At 39.1% G+C, this 23,195-nt stretch overlaps 1 protein-coding gene across 1 annotated transcript; it reads left to right on the top strand.

Annotated features, from left to right (window-relative positions):
• The first annotated feature begins 7,263 nt into the window (after window positions 1–7,263).
• On the top strand, window positions 7,264–22,104 carry INSIG1 (insulin induced gene 1). The gene is made up of 5 exons (XM_007956320.1): window positions 7,264–7,678; window positions 11,290–11,414; window positions 13,500–13,666; window positions 14,083–14,182; window positions 22,075–22,104. Exons 1-5 carry the CDS (start codon window positions 7,264–7,266, stop codon window positions 22,102–22,104), a joined length of 837 nt encoding a protein of 278 aa, XP_007954511.1.
• The last annotated feature ends 1,091 nt before the right edge of the window (window positions 22,105–23,195 follow it).

A 23,195-nucleotide genomic window follows, 5' to 3' on the forward strand; every position in this document is an offset into this window, starting at 1 on the left:
GCTGACGTGGGTAAGGGGAGGGATATACGGAAAGGATCTGTGACCACCATGATAACATTAGGAAATGGGAGGACACTGAATTGTGCACATAGGAGATAGACGACAGATGCTAATATCAACCAATGTGTCCACAATACTGCATTACATTAACACCAAACACCAAGCTACAGATAAACACATAAACACCTGAGAGGATCAGATGGGGGTCAGTGAACAGGATTATACTCTAGACCAAGGATAGATTCAGATGAGGCTAATCTTGCACAGACACCAGTGATGCAAAATACCTGCAACTTTTACAGAAACAATAGAAGACAGACACAGAGTAATCCCTCACAGTCACCCAGATACTAAATAGATCTACCATCTCAGGACCATAGTACTGGGGGACACCAGACTCAATTGGCACAGCAAAATACATAAAAGTCTGGTTCTGCATCCTACATTGGTGAGTAGTAACTGGAGTCTTAGAAGCTTTCAAGTGGCCATCTAAGATGTGGCTAACAGTCTCCTAGCATTGGAAGCAAAGAAGAACGCAAAAAAAAAAGGGGGGGGCAGCATTTGGAAGAAATCCAAAGGACATGATGGCCCTTGAGACCAGAAGAACTAGATGGTGCCTGGCTACCAATGCCAACCACTCGAGAAAAGACCAAATCTGGAGATCCTGGATAGAGTGGTAGGAAAAACGTGAAACAAAATCCAAAAACTCAATAATGACCAGAATTACTGGTCAGATGAAATCTGATGAGATGCCCAATACAGAATACATTCTGTTCCTGGAATAAAACGCACACCCAGGGGAGGGCTCTCAGCCCAATAGTTAACAAGATTTACATGTAGACCACTCAACTCAGGATGACGTACCCACATACACTATGGTAATACATCCCTTAGAGGAAGCAATAGACCACGGGGCACCAGAGGACCAACATTCAAACTGAGGAAATGCAGGACCAACAGGAGTGCATAAATATGAGGGGCACAGGGGAGGGTTACTGGTTAGGGAGGGGAGGAGACTGGATTAGGGTTGGACACAGTAAATGGGCGTGAAACTAAATGTATATGTAACGTTGAATGTAAAACAAGCTCTTAAAATATATATATATATATATATATATATATATATAAATAAGAGACCCTGGATGGTGCAAATGATTAAGCGCTGGTCTACTAACCTAAAGGTTGGTGGTTCAAACTCACCCAAAGGCTACTTGGAAGTAAGGCTTGGCAATCTGCTTCCAAAAGATCATAGCCTTGAATACCCTATGGAGCAGTTCCACTCTGTATATGGGATCACCATGAGTTGGAATCAACCACATGGCAACTAACCACAACAACATTATAATGATAAGAATAGCAGCTATACATGCTAAGGGCAAGCTCACTAGATGATGTCTCAAAGTCCTTAGACCTTCCAGGATTCTCCTGTGTTCAGAAGAGCTGAGGTGTTATATCCTGATTCATCATCATGTTTAGCATAGAAGCAACCACTCCAAGTGTCACTTAGTGATTTGAGGAGAGAGTATAGCACTGTGTTTAGTTCACAGGACAGCTAGTCTTCCGTGAGTAACAATATAGCAATAACTGTTAATGTAAAGTGGTAAAATTAACAACTAAATGGTAGCTTCAGTAACACATTTCCTTAATTACTTAACTCAGAGTAACTGACTGGTGCTGAGATTGGCCCCATCACATTCATACCATCCATATTTAGAACAGAAACTACACTAATAAAGGCTTCACTTGAGGATAGCTGAGTTTCAAACCACCAAAATATTTGAATATAATTTCTGATATTGAAGCTGTAATAAACCCAAACCATTCAATTCTCACTATTTTCAACTGACTTCATTCATGGGACCAGACAACATAGGCATTCAGGCAAACCACATACATCAGCACATAAAATGACTAACGCTATATAAGATTAAGGGAGCTCTGGTGGCGTAGTGCCTAAGGCATTTGATTGCTAACCAGAAGGCTAGTTAAACCCACCAGCCACTCCTCGGAAGGAAGGTTGGGCAATATATTTCCGTAGTGATACTGCTTCAGAAATCCAAGGAGGGATCGATCGCTGAGTCCGATCCAACTTGACAGCAGTAAGATATATGATTAAAGATTAAAATAGGCCAACCTGACAGTACTCACAAGTACCCAGTAGAAGGAAGCTCACTGATGTCCCTCCCTTGCTCCCCAGTATACCTTGCTCTTTGCATGCAGAGCAGCCACAGCTCCACAGGATTTCTTTATAGCTCTCAGAGACCCCATGGTTCATAACATCCCAGGACAGATGAAATGAAGGGACAGAGAGTAAGAGAGGCTGAATTTATTAATATTAGCTTTGGTAGATAAAAAAAAGGTAACAAAGTGAAAGGACCTTAACAGACCAATTAGCTAAAGGAATTGATGGCCCTTTTCCCTGGGTGGCACATACATTTAAGCACTTGGCTACTAACTGAAATATTGGAGGCGTGAATCCACCCAGAGGCAGCTTTAAAGAAAGTCCCAGAGATCTACTTTTAAAAGGTCATAGCCATTGAAACCCCACGGAGTGCAGTTCTCTGACATGGTGAGATGGGGTCACCAAGAGTCAGAATTGATTTGATTTTCTCAATGGTTTTTGTTTCGTTTGTTTGTTTTACATAAGAAATAAGCAACTCAGGAATTCATAAAATATTTTGATAAGGTATGTACTTCTACATAAAACAAAACCAAACTCACTGCCATTGAGTTGGATTCAACTCATAGTGACCTCTCCTTGGGTTTCTGAGACAGTATCACTAAGGAAGTAGATTGCCCAACCTTCCTTCCAAGGAGTGGCAGGTGAGTTTGAACCACCAGCCTTCTGGTTAGCAGTCAAACGCCTTAGGCACTACACCACCAGAGCTCCCTACTTGAACATAAGGAGCATCATAAATTGAAGAGATGTTGAGAAAGTCTGTATGACCAAGTCCAGAATGCAGGAGAAAAAAAATAAATACATCTTAGACCTCAGAAGACAAACTGATTTCATTGATATGGAATCCATGGATACAGCAGCTTAGTAGGTATGCAAAGAGCTTTTATGTCTGTTTATTGGGTCTCATATACCTGAATAAACCAGTTATTGAAAGCTGATATACTAAAGAGAAGATTTCTGCATTTGCTGGTGTTTCATAATTGAATCCATTACACACCTGCATCTCAAGGTCAAGGTTGTAATGTGGATGCATCTCCATCAGGTTTACAGCTTGATTTATCTCAAGGATTCTCAAAGTGTGTATATGTATGGCAAATGAGGCTGATTGACAGGTGAGAGGACATATTACACACCTGATGGTTGAAAAGGCTATGATTCTCAATTACATAGAATCCCATTGTATTGATACACTATCATTTATCTAACTAATTTCCTATTAGTTGACGATTGGGGCTGCTTTATCTTTTTCTTTTTTACTGTTACAACTAAATCTTCAATGTTTTACTCAAATGCAATGTATCTTTGTGAACTCACACATGGTGGAGCAGGATTAAAGGGCCAAGACTCCTTGAAGTCAAAACAACTTTGACTCTTTAGGAAGTACACATACAGTGGCAAACAAGGCTTACAGAGAGTTTGAAAGTCCTGACTCTGCCCTGTCCTGATCGAAGGGACAGGTGAGATTTAAAGCCTCCATTCCATGTACTTCCATACTATCTAGATCAAGCTCAAGAAATGAAAACAGGTCACATTATTAACAAAGACTAATTAAGCACAAGAATTTGAGAGTAATTTTTAATTATAGTCCATAATGACCACACTTTTTGTTTATGCTGTCATAGAAGTAGAAAAGATTAAATTCATGTCAGGTTGGCATCATGGACTGAGTATAGGACATCTACTCACAACCAGGCTGTCTCAGCTATTAAGTCAGAAGTGGTAAGAAAGAGGAATCAGTGATGACCCTGGAGCAAGAGCAACAAATTAATGGCAAATGTCTTTACATTGTGCTTCTCAGAACTTTCCTAATGAAACACCCCTTACAGTCAAGGAGTGTGAGCACAGCCACTAAAAACACCACTTTTCCTTGAAGTCTCCTGTTTTATTACTTAAAATTTATGTGAATGTCCACCATCCCCCCAAAGAAAAGGAACTTCGAAAAATATTGATACCTCAGGAAGATATTACACTTAAAACAAACAAACAAAAAAAAAGAACTCTGGTATATAGCCACAAATCTTAATGTCAAAGATGCCAGACATAATGGTATTTGGTGTTGCCACATGGTAATTGTGACTCAAGTTTTCTAAGCCAGGAGGGTCACTTGGCCAACTGAAGAGTTGATATTTCAGGCACTAACTTTCTCAACCTCTGCTCCTCTGAAGATAGAAGAACACATAGTCTTTCTCTATTACCAGTGAATAACACTTAAAATCATATTAATCTTGCTCAACACGATGTGGGTTTTCAATTGGTATGGTACCTGCCCTCTGAATGTATTCTTGGATGATGTGGCCTAAAAAACCACCAAAACCTGACTGCCATTGAGTGGATTTTGACTCATACCCACCCCCATCGCGTTTCCAAGGGTGTAAATCTTTACTAAACAGAATGCCTCATTTTCTTCCTGTGGAGCAGCTGGAGGGTTCGAACTGCTGACCTTTTCATTAGGGGCCAATGCCTTAACCACAGAGCCACAAGAGCTCCTATGATGATGTGACACACATGGTAAACAGGATATAAACACATTACACATGTCAGTAAGATAAAAGTCTACTTTTTAAGATTTTTTTTTTCCTTAGTAGTTTTAATGGCTTGTTTTCCACCTGCGAAGACAGAAACTAGAGGAAAATCTTGTAAGAATGAAGTTTTTATCATTTACTCTTTTTCAAAATGCATTTTGTTAAAAAAAAAAAAAAAAAGTTTTGAACCATGCTAGCGGTAGAGAGGCATAAAAGTACCTTAACAACACATACATACTTACAAAGATACACACAATTAATATTTACCAAGCCCTTACTACATACCAGGAACGGCTCTCATCACTGCATACATGAACTCATTTTAAATTTATAGGTATGGTAAACATCAAGAACATCACTAAGGGCTACTAAGGGGACATCTCTTCATGAAACAGAGGTTGAAGCCATAATCAGGCGTGTCCACAGGATTCAAAAAACATGACAAGTGCTGGCTTCTCTCTTGATGTCAAAGTGAAGGTGGCCAGGAAAGAAGGGGAACATTATCAATCGGTCTACATCTATAGTGAGAATAATAATGAACCCAAATTGCTTAACAAAGTGATTCAAAACCCCTGTGCGGCTAGAGTTATGTGTGGGGGTTGTATATATTAATCGCTCTCGGCCATTAAGCCCTTTCCCAATGCTCAGGCGTCTCCACAACCTTTCTGATCTTAGTTTTGCCCCAAGCGTCAAAATTTGAGCGACCCGCCTTCCCAGCCGGCTTTCTCCTCAATCGCCTTCACCCAGCCGGCCGCACGAAGGTCACGGCGTCGCGCTCCGGACGCCTGTCTGCCTAGTGGGCGCCGTCCGCCCGTGACTCCAGCCGCGGGCCACGCTGGCTGGGCCCCGCCCACGCCGGAGGCCGTCCCAGAGGCCTAGGCGGCGCGAGAATGGCCAGCCGCGTGGCGTTTATTGCAGGCTGGCTCAGAGCGTCCGCTCTTGTTCGCTCGCTTCCTGCCGACCGACTCTCTTCATCTCAGGCCTTCCATTCTCCCCCACCCCCTACCCCCCCACGCCAGCTAAGCAGCCACCTAACGCAGCGAAGCAGCCCGCGCTCCCGCCCCTGCAGTTCGTAACTGTCAGGAGGGAAGGCGGGTGGTGTGTCCGCCACGTCATATGGGTCGCCTGCCTTCCATTGGTTGAGGCTGCCTCACCAGACCGAATGTTTACCTGGCGCGCGGTAGTGGGTGGGGCGGGCGGGCGGCCGAGGCCCCGCCTCCCTCCGGCCGGACGCGGGCCGGGCGGCGCAGCGCTGCGGGTAGGCTGCGCTGGGGTAACGTGATTTGGGGGCTTCGCAGCCCGAGATATAAACTGTTTACAGCCCGCCGGCGCTGCAGGGAAACGCTAGGGCCGGACCGAGCCGGGGCGGCGGCTCCTCCACAACCCCGCCTCCTGTGTCGCGGACAGCCCGCTGGCGGGCGCCCTCAGGCAGGTATGTTAGGTCAGCTGGGCGGCGAGACCCTGGCAGGGAACGGCGAGTGCCGGCTGAATGACGAGCGGGGGATACCAGCCTGGAGGAGACCCTGCGCCCTGGCCGGGCCTCCTGCGTCGTTACCTCTCAGTCCCTCCCTCCCAGGAGCTCGAAGGATGAACTTCCCAGCTGGGGTCGTGATGATGGCCCTGGAGGCCCAGTCGCTGACGGCCCCAAACAGGGCCTTGTGGGTATGAAGCGCAACCGTGCGCGCAAATGTTCGATTAAAAAAGCTAATGGTTCACAGTTGACCAAGGTGGTTATCTAGCCCTGCACATTCCGACCGCGCGTTTTCCGTTCAAACGCGTCTGGTTGGAGCCTGTTAACTTTTTCTGGGAAAGATTGCTTGAAGGGCCTCACCGGGCCGGGATGGTGGGATGTTTCATTGCGTCAGTTCTGAAAGTTTCCTGGCACATGCGAATCGTGTCTAGGAGACTTTCAGAGTCAACCAGTCAGTACTTAATGATTTATATAAAGAAGGGATGCTCTGGTAGCATAGTGGCTAAAGCACTTGACTGCTAACCAGAAGTCTGGCGGTTCAAACCCACCACCTTCCTCGGAAGGAAGGTTGGGCAATCCTACTTCCGTAGTGATACTGCCTTGGAAACCCAAGGAAGGGGTCGCTATGAGTCGGGGCCAACTCGACGGCACATAACAACAACAACAGGGATGCTTGCTAGGCGGGTAGTTTTAAAGAGTTCTTTTTTTAAGAGACACAACTATATTAATCAAACACCTTGCTTCTGTATGCCTTAAATTAACTTTGTATCATCCAAGTGGAATATGTGAGTAGTTTTTATTTTTAATATGTTCATTTTGTAGCTGAGGAACAGAGAAGAGGTAAGGTAACAAGTCATTTGTGGTAGTTGGATAGTGTCTAAGACATTAGTACTAATTCCCTTGAGGAACTTTTTTGTTTTTACTGTATATGTTAGTGATGAATACAAGTGTAACTTTTAGTGTCTGACTTGGGCCACAAGACTTGAAGTAGAGCCTTCCTTGACTTTTTTTGACTCTGAAATTAACTATGATTTCATCTCTTTCCTTGTTTTTTCTTCTAGAAATCTCATTTTACACCGTGGTGGGCACTGATGCCCAGATTAGACGACCACTTCTGGAGTTGTTCCTGTCCTGCCAGTGAGAGGCACAAAAAACACCCCAAAGCCAGACCTGAGGGGCTGGCAGGGAAAGTGAAAGAGATGATCAATTCTGTTTCCAGCCCCTCTTTATTGGTGGACCACAGTGCCCCAAATACCAACCCCTCACACAGGCGTCAGAGCACTAATGTGAGTGGCCACAGTTGCAGCAATAGCAGAAGTCACATTAACAGTTGGCATCATCACTTGGTACAAAGGAGCCTTGTGCTGTTTTCAGTTGGAGTTGTCCTAGCCTTGGTGCTCAACCTTCTTCAGATACAAAGGAATGTCACTCTTTTCCCTGAAGAAGTGATTGCCACAATCTTCTCTTCTGCCTGGTGGGTTCCCCCCTGTTGTGGGACAGCAGCTGGTAAGTAAACCATTTCTTGTTTTGTAGAAGTAAAAGATACCTGTTTTGTCTTTTTAGAAAACTAATCTTTAAAAAAGTTTATTTGAAAATGGAATCATCCACAGATTAAAACTGAGCGTGTTCAGTTTTTGTATTTACATTGAGGAAAGTAAGGTAATGAGGCTCTGAAACCCCCCAGATGATAGTCTTTGCAACAGCTCTCTCTAAGTTTGAGGAAGCCCAGTGATGGAGATGAGGCCCGGAGATAACTGGCTGTTTAAGGAAATGCTTGTGTCATATTGAGATCTGGTCCCTCGTAGTGTCTGGGCTGACTAAGGACAACCTTGTCTAAAACACAGCAGCTGTCATCTAGAGCTAGCTGCCCTGTGATTGGTCACCTGCAGAACTGGTGAGCAGCAGTACTGCATCGCTATTGGCTGCCTGAGTGAACATGCTACACTGCTGTATAACTGAAAACAAATCCGTCACATGTGTTCAAGAGGTGGTTGCCAAGGGAGCAACTTCTCAGCACTTCTTTTTTGCCAGGATAGCCAAGTGAACTGTGGCCAAAAGCCAAGTCATTTCCCCCTAGAATTAAAAGCTCTATCAAGAAAAAGAGTAAACCCCTTGTTAAAGAGTTTAGATTGATTGTAGTAGACCTAACCAGTCACAAATATGCATAACATAGGACAGGATAATAAGCCTAATTGTGGACAGGAGGACTGTCTTTCCTTTGATAGAATTTCTTGGATATCATTTAGCCAGCTTACAGAATTGATCTTGGCCCAGCAGATTACTCACACAGCATTAGTTTATTTAACAAATATTTGCCAAGTGCCTCTGTAAGCTCAATTCTGGGAGTTGATGGAATACAAAAGTGAGTACCACAAGCCCTTCTCCTTAAGTATCCCATAATCTGGTGGGGAAAACAAACATGCATCTAAGTAACTACAATATACTATGACAAGTACACTTGTGTTTTCTTTGCAGCTAACATTTATCGACTGCTTACTAGTCTTTATATCCTTTACTACTTCTGATCTGTACAATAGTTCATTTTACAAATGTGGAAACTAAATCACAGAGAGTTTCAGTAATAATGGCCAACGGTACACAGCTAGTAAGCGGCCAAACCACTGTATTTAAACTCAAGCAATCGATTCTACAGCCAGTGTTTGTAACTCATAACTGTGTATTCTGCTTCCCTTGTAATATGGTGTGTGCATTGCGCTATGGGCACATGGCATAGTCTCAACAAAATCACTTAAAACAGTAAGAAGCAGAGTCTTGTAATAATAGTGCTCTTTTGAGCACTGTGTGTCATTTTAGCTAAAACATCTATATGTATCTAAACCAAAAAAAACAAACTCACTGCTGTCAAGTCTAAGGGATACCATAATTATAAAGTAGTGGGTAGTATGTTTTAACTTTTGTGAGAAATAATTCTACGTTTGAAATGTCATTTTCACAAACACTTGGCATAATAGTCTCCTTCTTTGAACCAAAAACTAGATCTCAAATGAAGAGTAGTTTAGCCTACCTCACATTTTTTTTTTAACTATCAGAGCCAAAAACATAAGGAAAAATATTCCTTTTTTTACCTATTTATTAGCTTCTAACCTTAAAAGGTAAGATTAAGTTATAGTAACAAAAATTATAAAATTGTTTGGGTTCCATTTTTTCAAAACTCCAAAATTAGAACTTGGTTAAACTGAATATGAAAATGAAAACTGAAAATTTTTCGTCTGACTATGGGCTGAAAATGGTTGTTCCTGTGTTTGTTTCTCTTATAAGAATCTAAATTGGCTCCTGTTCCCAACATATCAAGGTGATATGCCTAGCTTAATAACTCTCAGTACTTTGAGTCCAATTTAAATGACTAACCCTTTTTTCCATAGTCCAATTCCATTAGGTCTATAGTCCCACTATTCACCACCTCCATTTTGGTCATTCCTATCTTTATTTTTCCATTTTATGTCTCTTCTGGGATGCGATACTTTCCCACCTATCCTAATTATTCCATACTACAAAGATCTCTTCCTTCTCTGTCTTCCAGTTACATAATCCTCATAATTTCACACATGAGAAAACAAACATAAAAAGCCACAACCCATTAGAGGCAAAATTGGAACTAAATGCCAACTATTCTATTACTGCTCAAGTACTCTTTCCACAGCTTTAGGCTTCACACATAGAAACTGATAAATAATAGAAAGCAGTTTATGATAGTCTGTCACCCCAATTTCTTTCATGTACCCCTGTCTTAGTTTCCTAGTGCTATTATAACAGAAATACCACAAGTGGGTGACTTTAACAAATTTATTTTCTCACAGTTTAGAAGGCTAGAAGTGGAAATTCAAGGTGCTGGGTCTAGAGGAAGGCTCTCTGTCTGTCTGCTTTGGGAAAAAGCCTTGTCTCAGCTTCTCTAAAGAGTTATCCTTGGAGTTCCTGGGCTTGTGAACTGGTCTCCCTCCTTTGTCGTCTTCAAGTCTGGGTCTTCCCCCATGTCTACTTTCTGTGCCTAATCTGTTCTTTTTACTGTTATAGCCTAATTAGCATAACAGAGAAAACCCTGTTACCAAATGGGACATCCACAGGTAAAGGGGTAAGGATTTACAATACATTTTGGGGGAACACAGTTTAATCTATAACAGCCCATAGCACCTAACCCCAGGATTGTCTACATAATGGGTGCCTGGGGTCTCCTGAAGTAACTGCTTTAAGTCCCTTGAAAATTAAGTCCAGTCCCATCCTGTGGGCCTGTGAAAGGAGTGTCTTTTATGACCCAGCCCATCATATTCCATCCAGTCAGCACAAATGTGAGTGTCATTTGCCCAACATCAACTCAGTGGTGTGAGGAACTTGTGATGTGACTTGTGGTCTCAAGGATATTCATGGAACCTTATTTTTCATTGTAAATGGAAATAACATTTGATAAAAATAGAAAGTTAATTATGCAGGCATTTGTTTTTTTATACTTCAACCTGTCTGGATAATTGAACTCCCTGCTTGATTCACTTTTCTGTTTACTGGGACATATTTAACTTAACCAAATCTCAGTGATAAACCAAAACTGTATTAAACGTCTCAAAAATTTGTTACTTAAAGAAGAATATAAAAATTGTCTTAATATGACTATTATAACAGATTAACTTTCTAAAAAAAGGACTTTTTGAGTCCTTTACTAGTTGTTAGTTGCCATAGAGTTGGTTCCAACTCATGGCAACCCTGTGTATAACAGAAGGAAATGTTGCCCTATCCTGCACCTTATTCATGACTGTCAGTATATTTGAGTCCATTGTTGTGGCTTTTATGTCAGTTTATCTCATTGTGTCAATTTATTGGGGTTTCCCTTTACTTTTGTTCATCCTCTGCTTTACCAAGCATGATGTCCTTTTCTAGCGATTAGTCTTTCCTGATGATGTGTCCAAAGTAAGCAAATCAAAGTGTTACTATTCTGGTTTCTAAGGAACATTCTGATTGTATTTCTTGTAAGACTGATTTACCGATTTATTTGTGGGTGGGTGTTTGTTTGTTTGTTTGTTTTGGCCATCCATATATTAATAACTACCATGTAGAAATCATTTCATTTTAAGCTGGTATGTTTTAATACTTTTTTTTTTTTTTAACAGCTGTTGTAGGGTTACTGTACCCCTGCATCGACAGTCATCTTGGAGAACCCCACAAGTTTAAGAGAGAGTGGGCTAGTGTAATGCGCTGTATTGCTGTTTTTGTTGGCATCAATCACGCAAGTGCTGTATCCTTAAATGAATGTATTATGTACAGAAGATTTTCTTTAACTATATGTTGAAGCATTTTGTTATTTTTTTAACCTGCCTTATAAGTTAGGTGAAAATTTTTTTACAAGTTATTTTATTTTGAACCATATCATTTATTTTGCACTTAACAGGATTTTTAGATATGGTTCCTGGAGTCTTTCCAGTACATTTCAGGAAACAATTACATCAGAAGGACAATGAACATATTTACTCTCTCCTTTCTCAGGCAGTGTCTTTTGGTTCATAGGAGTTCATTTTATAAATTCACTTCTCTCTTTTCAGTGAGGGATTTGGTAGTTCCTATAGCAAAGTGAGGACTGACAAAAGTATTACTATAGTTCTAGTAACTCCCCTGTGGAAGATGAAATGTCTCCGCTTCTCTGTCCACTTCTTGGCTCTGACCACAGAAGTCCCAGAGCCAGTCAAAAATTGTTATCCTCTAGTATAATAGTTCCTAATATAAGGTCCCCTTACTTCTGGTGCCCAGAGATAGAATTCCTTATCTGGAATAATTTGTATCTCTGTACATAAGTGTGATTTCAGGAAAATGGTCTGTGGTTTACCAGGTCTCAAGAGATTCAGAGTTTCTATAGAGCTCTGGTAGCGTAGTGTTTAAGGCACTTGACTGCTAACCAGGAGGCTGGCGGTTCAAACCCACCAGCCACTCCTCGGAAGGAAGATGGGACAATCTACTTCCGTAGTGATACTGCCTCGGAAACCCAAGGAGGGGTCGCTATGAGTCGGGTCCAACTCGATGTCACATAACAACAACAACAACATAGAGCCCAAGGAAGGGTCACTATGAGTTGGGGCCGACTCGATGGCATATAACAACAACAACACATAGAGCAACTAGATTATATTTTAAAATCTTAGAGGACAGTGTTTTAAGAGTTATAAATGCTTAAATCTGTTTTATTCTGATAAGAATGTCATAAATGTTCTATAAAATACCTTGTTTGTTGTCATTAAGTCAGTTTTTACTCTTGGTGACCTTATGTACAACAGAATGAAATGTTGTTTGATCCTATGTTATCCTCACAATCACCAGTATGTTCCAGTATGTTGGAGTCTTTTATTGCCAGTTCCTCACCAAAGGCTCACTCACACTCATTAATCCTCTGTTTCACCAAACTTGATCCTCTTGTTGATCTGTTTAAAGCAAGCTAGTCAGATAATGTTCTCTTGTGATCCATAAGATATTCATTGACTCATTTGCAGAAGTAGATTGCCAGGTAGATTTCTTTTTAGTCTGTCTTATTCTGGAAACCCCACTGATAGCTGTCCACCATGAGTGACTCTGCTGATATTTGAAATACTGGTGGCATAGCTTCCAGCATCACAGCAACACACAACCCACAGCAGTATGACAAACTGACAAATGAGTGGGAGATAAGATATTTGGCCTTGATTAAATTTGTTTTGTCACCAGTGGATAAGTAGTGTAATGAACGTAATGAAAACCAGCTGTTGTCTTAATGTACTTGGCATGCCATTCTGACTAGGTATTTTCATAACACAATCATGAGCATAGTGATTACTCACTTCAAATTAAGAATAATAAGAAATAAGAATGGGACTATATATGACTTCATATCAAAATGTTATACGGTTGAAATACCAGCAGAATTTTTCACATAACTTTCAGAAAATTGACTTTTAAACTTTGTTACTCAGTGATCCCAGGAGAATGTCACGTAATCTTAATTATTACAGTAACCTTGTTTTCAACAAATCCTTTCTTTCTCTCACTAAACTAAAACCAAAACCACTGCCACTGAGTCAATTCAGACTCCTCATGACCCCCATTGGGTTTCCAAGGCTGTAAATCTTTATGGAAGTAGATTGCCTCAACTTCCTCCCACGGAGCAGCTGGTGTGTTTGAACACCAGCCTTCTGTTTAGCAGCCAGATGCCTTACCTATTATGCTCATGAGGCTATTTTTATAGATAGTGATTTATTTGATGCAAAGTACTAAGAACCTACATGTCATTCTTTAAAAATGAAAATGTTTTGATCTTACTAAAAATCTTTAAACTTTTCCTTAACTTTTGCATCACCAGAAGTTGGATTTTGCCAATAATGTTCAACTCTCCCTGACTTTAGCAGCCCTATCCTTGGGCCTTTGGTGGACATTTGATCGTTCAAGAAGTGGTCTTGGGCTTGGAATTACCATAGCATTTCTAGCCACTCTGATCACTCAGTTTCTTGTATATAATGGTGTTTATCAGTAAGTATATAATTTCAAATATTCATGTTTTATATCCACTTTGTAGAACTGTTACTCTTATTAAAAATACCCTTAGGTATTTAGGTAAGCTTAGGATGTGTTTTTATATTTTATTTAGCTCTTATAAAATACATGATATACATGTGTTGGATTCAGATAAGAAATTCTCAAATATGCTGGTTATTCTTGATTCAGATATGAAAAATGCACTACCTCTAATGTAGAAGAACACCAAATAATAGCAGTAAAACATACCATTTAGCTATAACATGTTAATTATATTTCATAATTTATATGTATTCTTTATATCCCCATTAAAGAAAATCTGTAGCCCAAAGTTGGTCCAAATTTATAATTGCCTGCTAAGGCACAAAAATATTTTTTATATATGTATATTTTTGTTTTTGTTGTTGTAGGTATACATCCCCAGATTTTCTCTATATTCGTTCTTGGCTCCCATGCATATTTTTCTCAGGAGGTGTAACAGTAGGAAACATAGGACGACAGCTGGCTATGGTAAGTAAAATTGTATTATCTCTTAATGGTTTGGTTCTTTTACCTTGATGGAATTGCTGTACATGTAAATATATAAATAAATAAAACCACTGCCTTCAAGTCAATTTTGAGACATAGCGACCCAGTAGGACAGAGTTGAACTGTCCCATAGGATTTCCAAGGCTATAATCTTTATAGAAGCCAACTGCCACGTCTTTGTCCCATGGAGAGGCTGATGGTTTTGAAATGCCAGCCTTTCAGTTAACAGCGTAACCACTGCACCACCTTTGCTTTATATAACACATTATAATTTGTGTTAATATGCCTAGATCAAACTTAGAAGCAACAATTTTTAAGAAAAGTGTACATGAAAAAAAAGGTAATGATACCAGGTAATACTTTGCTAAATTTTAAAGACTCCTAAATTCATAAACTTGTAATATTAGAGTGAGAAAGAAACTAGAGTTCCAGTGCAACCTCTTCATTTTATGCAGATGTTAAGTGGCTTTTCTGAATTCACATAACTATTATAGCAATAACAGAGAAAAAGTCATTGAAATGGCTAAAGGTTTGTAATGAGTTTATAATGAATTTCCTCCCCTTCTTCAGTATGAGTCGGGGCCAACTCGACGGCACATAACAACAACAACAACAACTTCAGTATCAGAAACAAGTTTAGATGGTCTTTGCAGTGACACTTTAGTCCCTGGGGATCTGGGACTAAAATCAACATTTCTTTTTAACACAAAGTGTGTTTGTATGATGCTGAAGAAAATAATGGGTGTCAGGCTGAGGATGCAGAGGCCTGTCTCTGCTCGGGGCTGTTGCAGGACAGCAAGGCATAGGGCTAGGTATGGAAAGCACAAGCCCTCTAAAGGCACAGTGGACCTGGGCACAGAAGGAGAAGACCCACTCAGAGCATGGCTGTCTGGCCTTCAACACTGGTGAGACGAACAGGTAGATGTAGATGTCCTCTCGTACCTGAGCACCACACATGTTCTTACAGGAGGAGAAAGCAGTAGTAACCTGACAGAGATGGCAGTGGTAAATGAATTCAAGGATAATTTTCAGACCTCTTTCCAGTCGTTAAAAATTGGCATTTGAACCAATTAAAAATTGGCATTTGAACCAAATAAAAGAAAATTAATTGTGAGCATTTAAATGCTATTTCTTTTATTTTGAGTTGACTTGGCCTTGAGGGCTTAAGTAAAATGAACAAAAAAAAAAAAAGAGTGTTATTATAAGGGCTATTGTTCTCAGAGATAAACTCTGGGGCTTCCTCAGAAAATTTTTCTTGACACTTACATGCTATTTATAATAACAGCACTTTTGTGCCAACTGATACCCACTTAGGAGGAGTTGAACTTGAAACAACCAAGCCTGCTTGGCTGTTTCACAAAAATCTAAGTACTTTCAAAAAGGTAGCATTTGTAAAACATTCCACTGATTACTGAGTCTAAACCATCTTTCTCTTCTTTGTCATTTATCTTCTCTGCTACTAAAATAGGTAAGGCTCAATTGTAAAATCTTTCTCCTGTCCCTTAATAGGGAAACAAAGGACTTTGCTCTTCTTAATATTAAAAATGCAGTTAAAGTGTCTCATATGAAAATATTGTGCTTCTTCCTCTACGTATTCAACTCCTTCCCCTTTATTACTCATTTTTTTTAGTTTTCAAATTAAAATGACACAACCCCATAATTGTTTTACTACTTTGAGATTTTTCATTAAAATATCCTTTAATTAAGCCTTTGGGAATAAAATTGTCTTCAACCCAGTTGACTACTCATAAAATTAAAAATGTGTACTAGGAGTAAGATTCAAGGAGTTGGTTACTTATTCATGAGGATGTACTGGTGCTGTCATACATTCATGGTGAAAGATTTTTAGAACCAGTTTTAGGGAAAAAAAAACATTTTGGTTAGGTAGAAATAGAAATGTCACAACAAGTTGGAAATATCTAGAAGTGGTTTTTAAAGTGTTGAATAAATCATGTCTTCTGAAAATAATACTGTTTGGAGATAGTTATATTAACTAATCCTTGGTGTGCTTCTTTGATACCTATAGTAAAAATTTTAAGATAACGCAAAACAAGATGTTGTTATGTGCCATTGAGTCTATTCCAACTCATAGCACCATGTAACACAGTAGAACTGCCCCATAAGTTTTCTTGACTATAGTCTTTCTGGTAGAAGATCACCAGTTCTTTATCCCATGGGGATGCTGGGTAGGTTCATACTGCCGTCAACCTTTCGATTAGCAGGAGAGCTCTTAACCATTGTCTCACTAACTCACTGCCGTCAAGTCAATTTTGACTTATAGCAACCCTTCCTTGGGTTTCCAAGGCAGTATCTCTATGGAAGTAGGTTGCTTAATCTTCCTTCCAAGGAGTAGCTGGTGGGTTTGAACTACCAGCCTTCTGGTTAACAGTCATATGCCTTAGATGCTATGCCACAAGAGCTAGGGCTCCTTTAATAGAGAATAGTTGGCATAATTGTAATTCTCCTTACTTAAGCTTGTTTCCCTTTTTACTCTTTAAAATAGAGGGAGAATTGATACTTACATGTTATCGTTGCATCTTGAAACTGGAGGAAAGAATTATTCACCTTCCCTACTTGGCCATCAAAATGAAGCAAACTTCTTTGATCTCTGACCCTACCCTCTACCCCACCTAACATATTTTCTGTCTTTGAAAATTTAAATCCTTATTCCTAGATTCCAACTAAAGGGAAATGAGCAGACTTCTCAAAAGTTTAAAGCTTAGGTGCACTTTAAGGGGGTCCTCCACAGTCAGATGGATAATCACAGCCAGTTTTATCAATTCTGCCTTAGTCTGTACACACCCAGCATTAAGTCTTGAAGTGAATTGATAATAGTGGAGGCCACTAAGATTGCTACAAAAGAGGAAGAAAGCATAATCTTATTCTCCACATTTTCAAGCTCAATAAAGAGAGCATAATAGAAAATGTGAGTAAGTGTAAAGCTATTATTATTAGTTACACTTATAGCTAAATTTCTGCAGTAAGGAATCAGTAGAATGACTAAAATGATACAGTGTAGTTTCTGTTAGAATTACTCAAGTGAGTTTGCAAAGACCTTAGGGTGAAGAGCCCAGTCTTATGTGGTTTTAAAGGATCGTTCAGTCTGATTTGGCAAAAAATAGTAGGCATGCACCACTCCTATATAGGAAGGACTGACATGTGTTGGGAAATAGAGAAGAATAAGATGTATAAAGGAATTAAAAGTAATTTCTGGGGAGGAGATTTGCAAGTGGTTTTGAAGGTTCAGTTTTGTTTCTGTTCTGCATTTAGAAACATTTTATAAGAAAATACTACTTTTATAATCAGAAACATATAAGATGTGTATAGGAAATAATTATCATGTCTGTTTAGAGGATAAGTATTGTAAGGTGGATAGCATGACTTGTAGATGAGTTTCATTTTAAATGTGTTGACTTGGAAGTCACTGCAGGCTCTTATCTTTCTCCTAGTCTCTTCATCACCACCAAAAAAAAAAACTTCTGGCTCTGTTTCTAACCTCCTATTTGAGTAAACAACACTATCATTTTACTGGGAGGAAAACCACGGAGTTCAGTTGTGGATAACAAGGAAAGGGGAGAATGAGTCCTTGGAGTCCTCCTTTCCCCAGAGCACTCAGGCCTGATGTCTTTACTATTCCCACTGCTGCTCCCCTGATCCCAAATCCAATCCAATCCTTCTCTTCCCTCCTCCCAAATCCAGGCCATTCGAGTAGCCTCTACTTTTACCTCTTTGATTTTCTTGTTTTCCACTCTCAAATTAATGTAAATGAATCTTTCCTCAAAGCAGTAAAGAGCCATAGGAGGAAGTACATAGTTCTTCAACAGTAATTAAATATCCTTCACATTTTAATTCAGTTGACTCTTGAACCTTACATCCACTGCAGCCTGAAATAAGAATATTGCCTTTCACGATACTGCCAGTCTAAAATTTGTGTGACTGCATCAGCAAGAAGATAACAAACAGTACATGAAGCCAAAATTATCTTTTTCATGACAATAGAATTTGAAGTATAGGAAATGGTATTTACTTCAGAATATGTCAGAGACATGAAAAAATGTAATAAGGTTTGCTTTATAAAACTGATTTCCTAAAGTCTAGCTATCATTGTTCATAGTGCTTTTTGTTTCTAAGCCCAGCACCCACTCACCCCCACCCCCACATAAATAACTAGCAGAAGATGGTTGAAATAGCAGCAGTGAGGGAATTGAAAGGATCCAGCCAAGTACAGCCTGATGGCCTAGTCCTCATGTGGGACAGATTATGGCCCTGATTGCTAGGTACCCAGAAGCATCAAAGGGCTGCTAGAATTCTGTCAAGTTAGCAGAAGAACCTACACCCATGGGAGAATTAAGTCATCTTCATGGCATCTTCTTAACAAATTAGGAAATAGTGTCTCTTGTTCTGCAAGTTTTTGTGTTTATTTCCTAAAATTGTCAACTTTAGAAAATGTTTAATCTCGTAATAGCTTTTGTAGAGCCTTGAGAGTTTAGGCTGTGATATAAATTACCCCTAACCAGAATCTTTATCAAAGAGTCACAATTACAGCATATTTAAAAAGAGCAGCTAAAACAGTTTTTCTTTTAAAGAGTTAGTAAAAATACTTAAGGCTATATCCTTAAAGCTTTCTTGTGTAATTGCATTTGTAAAAGCAGATTTACTCTTTTTCTACTCAAAATTTGAAAACACATTTCTATCCTTAAAACCCATGAAACTCATAGCGACCCCTCCTTGAGTTTCTGAGGCAGTTATCACTATGGAAGTAGATTGCCCAACCTTCCTTCCGAGGAGTGGCTGGTGGGTTTGAACCGCCAGCCTTCAGGTTTCTAGTCAAGTGCCTTAGGCACTATGCTACCAGAGCTCCTTGAAATTGCTCATTATCTTAAAAATGGAACTAATCACTACTTGGACTGTGCCTGTTGAAGTTATATACATGGCTGCTGTCTTTTCTTTTAGAGCTATCTTCCCCAGATTCCATTTCATTGATGGTGTATAGACAAATAATGGAACGGACTTGGTATTTTAGGGGCAGTGTTTAAGAATTAACTTTTGGTTTAAAATTGACAGATACACCAAGAAGTGTTTTGTGAAGGGATGTGACACTGCTGAACTAGATGAAAATCTGAAGGTGGTAGAGCATTTAGTGCACAGTGTGCTTAAATTTGACCAAATCTGTACCACCCAAGGTTTATGTTTGATGCTGAGGGTACTTTTAACCCAGGACTCTCAGCTTCCTGTTGTTCCCTTCTTGTCTGTCAACACTCCTAACATGACTTTTCTGTTCTTAAATATTTTGGTCCCCGCTTCTCAAAAAGAAATACAATTATTTTTCAAGGATAACCACACCCAAAAAAAAGCTGTAAATTGGCTTTGCTTATAGTTCAGTGGTTCGCATGGCTTTTCCAGTATTGTATTTTTTTATTTTTCTTCTGTGCCATTGTCGTTTGTGTCCAGATATACAACTTATTCAAGTATCATTACCCTGTATGTTTAAAAGAAAATAATGAATGTATAGCTATCATTTTATAGAATTTTTGTTTATAGGTATTAGTCATTTGAAATATTTTCTCCCCCACAAAAGTAATGCTACTAACAGCCATAAAGTTTGGATCCACTTCCTGTTGTCCAGCATTCCACAGCAATATTTGTTGTTGTTGTTGTTATGTGCCGTCAAGTCAGACCCGACTCATAGCGACCCCTCCTTGGGTTTCCAAGGCAGTATCACTATGGAAATAGATTGCCCCATCTTCCTTACGAGGAGTGGCTGGTGGGTTTGAACTGCCAACCTTCTGGTTAGCAGTCAAGTGCCTTAGGCACTATACACACAAAAAAAATTGTGCTTATGCATTAGCATAGAATTTAATTTGCCTTTCTTATTTTTGATTGACCCAGTTCCTACTAATGATCATAATAGCAACAACAGTATTGTTACTGAGGGCTAACATTTACTGAGCACTTATAATACATGAGGCATTATACTAAACATTTTCATCATTATCTAATGTAGTCCTCATAACAACCCAAGAAGTGGGAACTATTAGTCTGTTTTAAAGATGAGAAAATTGAAGCTTAGGAAGATTAAATTACCTGCCCAAAAAGGCAGAGATGGTCTTTGAACCAAGTTTTCATTATATGTCTTATTGCCCTTTTCAACATATAGTTCATGTCTTGCTATTCATCCTCTAAATATGTTTTTTTTAAAAAAATTGTTTTGGTGTCTTGGATTTGCTGCAGGATCCCATCTTGCCATTTAAAATGTGTTGCTATTAGGCAACACTAATGAAACTTAATATGCAAGACTACTAAAGCAGTCTCGAGATGATCATGTTATTTCATCTCTGTAGTTGCTTGTATTTTTACACTAATGTCAACCTAATTTTAGTCTCCCCTATACCATGGATTCCAAAATTCTGTTTTCTGCTTACTCATGAGCACATTAATGAACTAGTGGTAAAATTTGATGCCAATTTTATTTCCAGGTTGTTAATGAAAGTTTGCTGGCTTTGCTTTCTCTAGTTGAAATTTGTTTAGAGTCTTCCCCAGGTCTTAACAATTCTTAATGCTTTCCAATGACCAGTTTTAAGTGTGTGTTCCCCAAAAACCAAAACCAAACTCGCTGCCATTGAGTTGATTCCAACTCATTATGATCCCTTCTTAGGTTTATGAGGCAGTACCTCTACAGAAGTAGATTGCCCAGTCTTCTTTCCAAGGAGTGGCTGGTGGGTTTGAACCACCAGCCTTCTGGTCAGCAGTCAAATGTCTTAGGTACTGCACCACCAGAACTTCATGTGTTCCCCAGAAAGTCTTATTCTATCTCTGTTCCCAGGGTAATAATTAGCATACCAAAACTCCTGGATGATTTTACCAAGAGTCTTGTAGTTTCTTGCAGATCTGTCTAAATGAGATCTTATGATTTTATAGATAAATAATCCTAATGTTCAGCTCCTTTATCTTCACGCATGACTGCCTAAGAGGAGGAATTAAGATGGAAAGACATTAGATTCAGAGGAAAAATATTTATTTACTAAACTTCTTCTGCCCGTTAGTATTTCTGTGATCTGAAACAGATCTTTTCGTTTCTTTAGATCTGTTTCTTCAGCAACGAAACATTCATTCTATATTGAGAGTTTATCATGTAGTGCCTGGCATATGTACTAACTGCAATATCAACCTCACGGAGTTTTTAACAGGATCTAATGAGAAAGAATGGGTAGAAAGGATTCTTAAACTGTAAAGAAAGGTCTACATAAATTTAAGGTGGAGTCTTCATTATTTGGCATGTTAAAATGTGTCATTTCAAGTATCTGTTTCACCACACTGCTGGTAGAGTGGTTATAATGGAAGCATCAGATACAGATACTAATCAAGATTTAGAGCAGATACCTCCCTTTCTTCACGTAAAAAAGTTTTAATTATAGGAAGTTAGAACTTTTAGGAGTACTGGTCATATAAGTGTATTCTGTGCTTTGATTTAATTGAATGTTTCCTTGTATGATACTAAATTAGTCATACTTTCAATAATATCTTACACTTATGTAACAATCTATCTGAACAGCTTTACACAGTTGAGGAAGAGAATTATTCCCGATTTTATAGATAAGAGAACTAGGGATCTTAGAGCTAGAGTCATTGTAAGATTAGGCAGCAGGTAGTTAGTTGAGCTCCAATTCTTTCCACTTCTTCTAATGTGTCTTAATCTAATCACATGACTTTAATCTTAACCTTTTATGACATACTGAATTGATAATTAAAGTGCAATTTCGTGCTAATTTTCTTTGAATGTATTATTAAAGATAGGTAGTTGTGTGGTAGCACTCAGATTGAAGTTTAATTACATATTTTAAATGCTCATTGAAGTCTTTTCTTTTTATATGTAGGGTGTTCCTGAAAAGCCACATACTGATTGAGTCTTCAAACCGACTGATTCTGAAGAGTAAACAAGATGTTGGAAGAAAATCTGTGATTATTAGATTGTGACAAAGATGATCTTTTCCTAAGTAATCTATTTAGATTGGGCTGACTGTACAGTTGACTCCTGGAAAAGTATTCACCTATTTTAGAGTCCTGAAATGGAAACAATAGCTACTTATCTTGAAATCTGACCTGGATTCACTGCACACCTACCTGTCTATGCTCTGGAAAAATGTGATCATAGACTATGGATAGGAGTTCAGGCCAAGGGCAGTTCCCCAAGTATTAGATTCGTTTATGTCATTAAAACAAGTTGCCATATTTCAAAGCCTTGAACTAAAACTTAGTAATGACCTATTGGTTTTGTATCAGTGCCCAAAGGAGACAGATTGATGGTGCTTAACAAAGAAAAGTATGGTATAATAAGAATATTTATCCAAAAGTTTTTTTTAAAATAGGGTTGTGTTAAAAAAAAAATAATAATGTGCGTTGGTAGATTGTGCTCAGAGTTGGGTTGCAGCACTGTGGAGTGTAAGCAGCCCTCCATCCCTAGTGCTGTAGGAGCACTCACACTCATGCTCTTACACTCATGTTCACATGCACACTGAAGTGCTCAGCATCTGCTACCCGTGAAATATTTTGTAGACAATCTTGCTGAAAGCTAAAGGCAATGAAAAGTCATAGTTCTACACTGATCTGTTAAAATTTTCACCTCACTTTATGAAACTATATCCAAGATCCGTAATCACTTAAACATGAAAACCTCTGCTATATGTTTCAGTTTTAATGAGCCAAAATGATTTGTTCCTTTGATGCTCCAGAGTAGAGATTACAATTTTTTTTTTTCCACAGCCCTATAGAATTTGCAGTCTGTGATTGCCTTGTAAAAATAAGAGTGCGTATGTCACTACATTAAACATTTGGTGTTTCTAAATAGTCAATTATATTGGTGAGCACAATGTATTCATTTAATGGTATAGACCATTCAGACCTAATTTGCAAGTATTGGGTCTTAAACTTCAAGTGCAATGTATATGAAAACCAATCTGAGCCTTCTATTCTCTTAAATATTTATTTTTTTTTAAAT

This window comes from Orycteropus afer, unplaced genomic scaffold (genome assembly GCF_000298275.1).
Source record: "Orycteropus afer afer isolate SDZICR_OR568_19922 unplaced genomic scaffold, OryAfe1.0 scaffold00606, whole genome shotgun sequence".
NCBI classification, from domain to species: Eukaryota; Metazoa; Chordata; class Mammalia; order Tubulidentata; family Orycteropodidae; genus Orycteropus; species Orycteropus afer.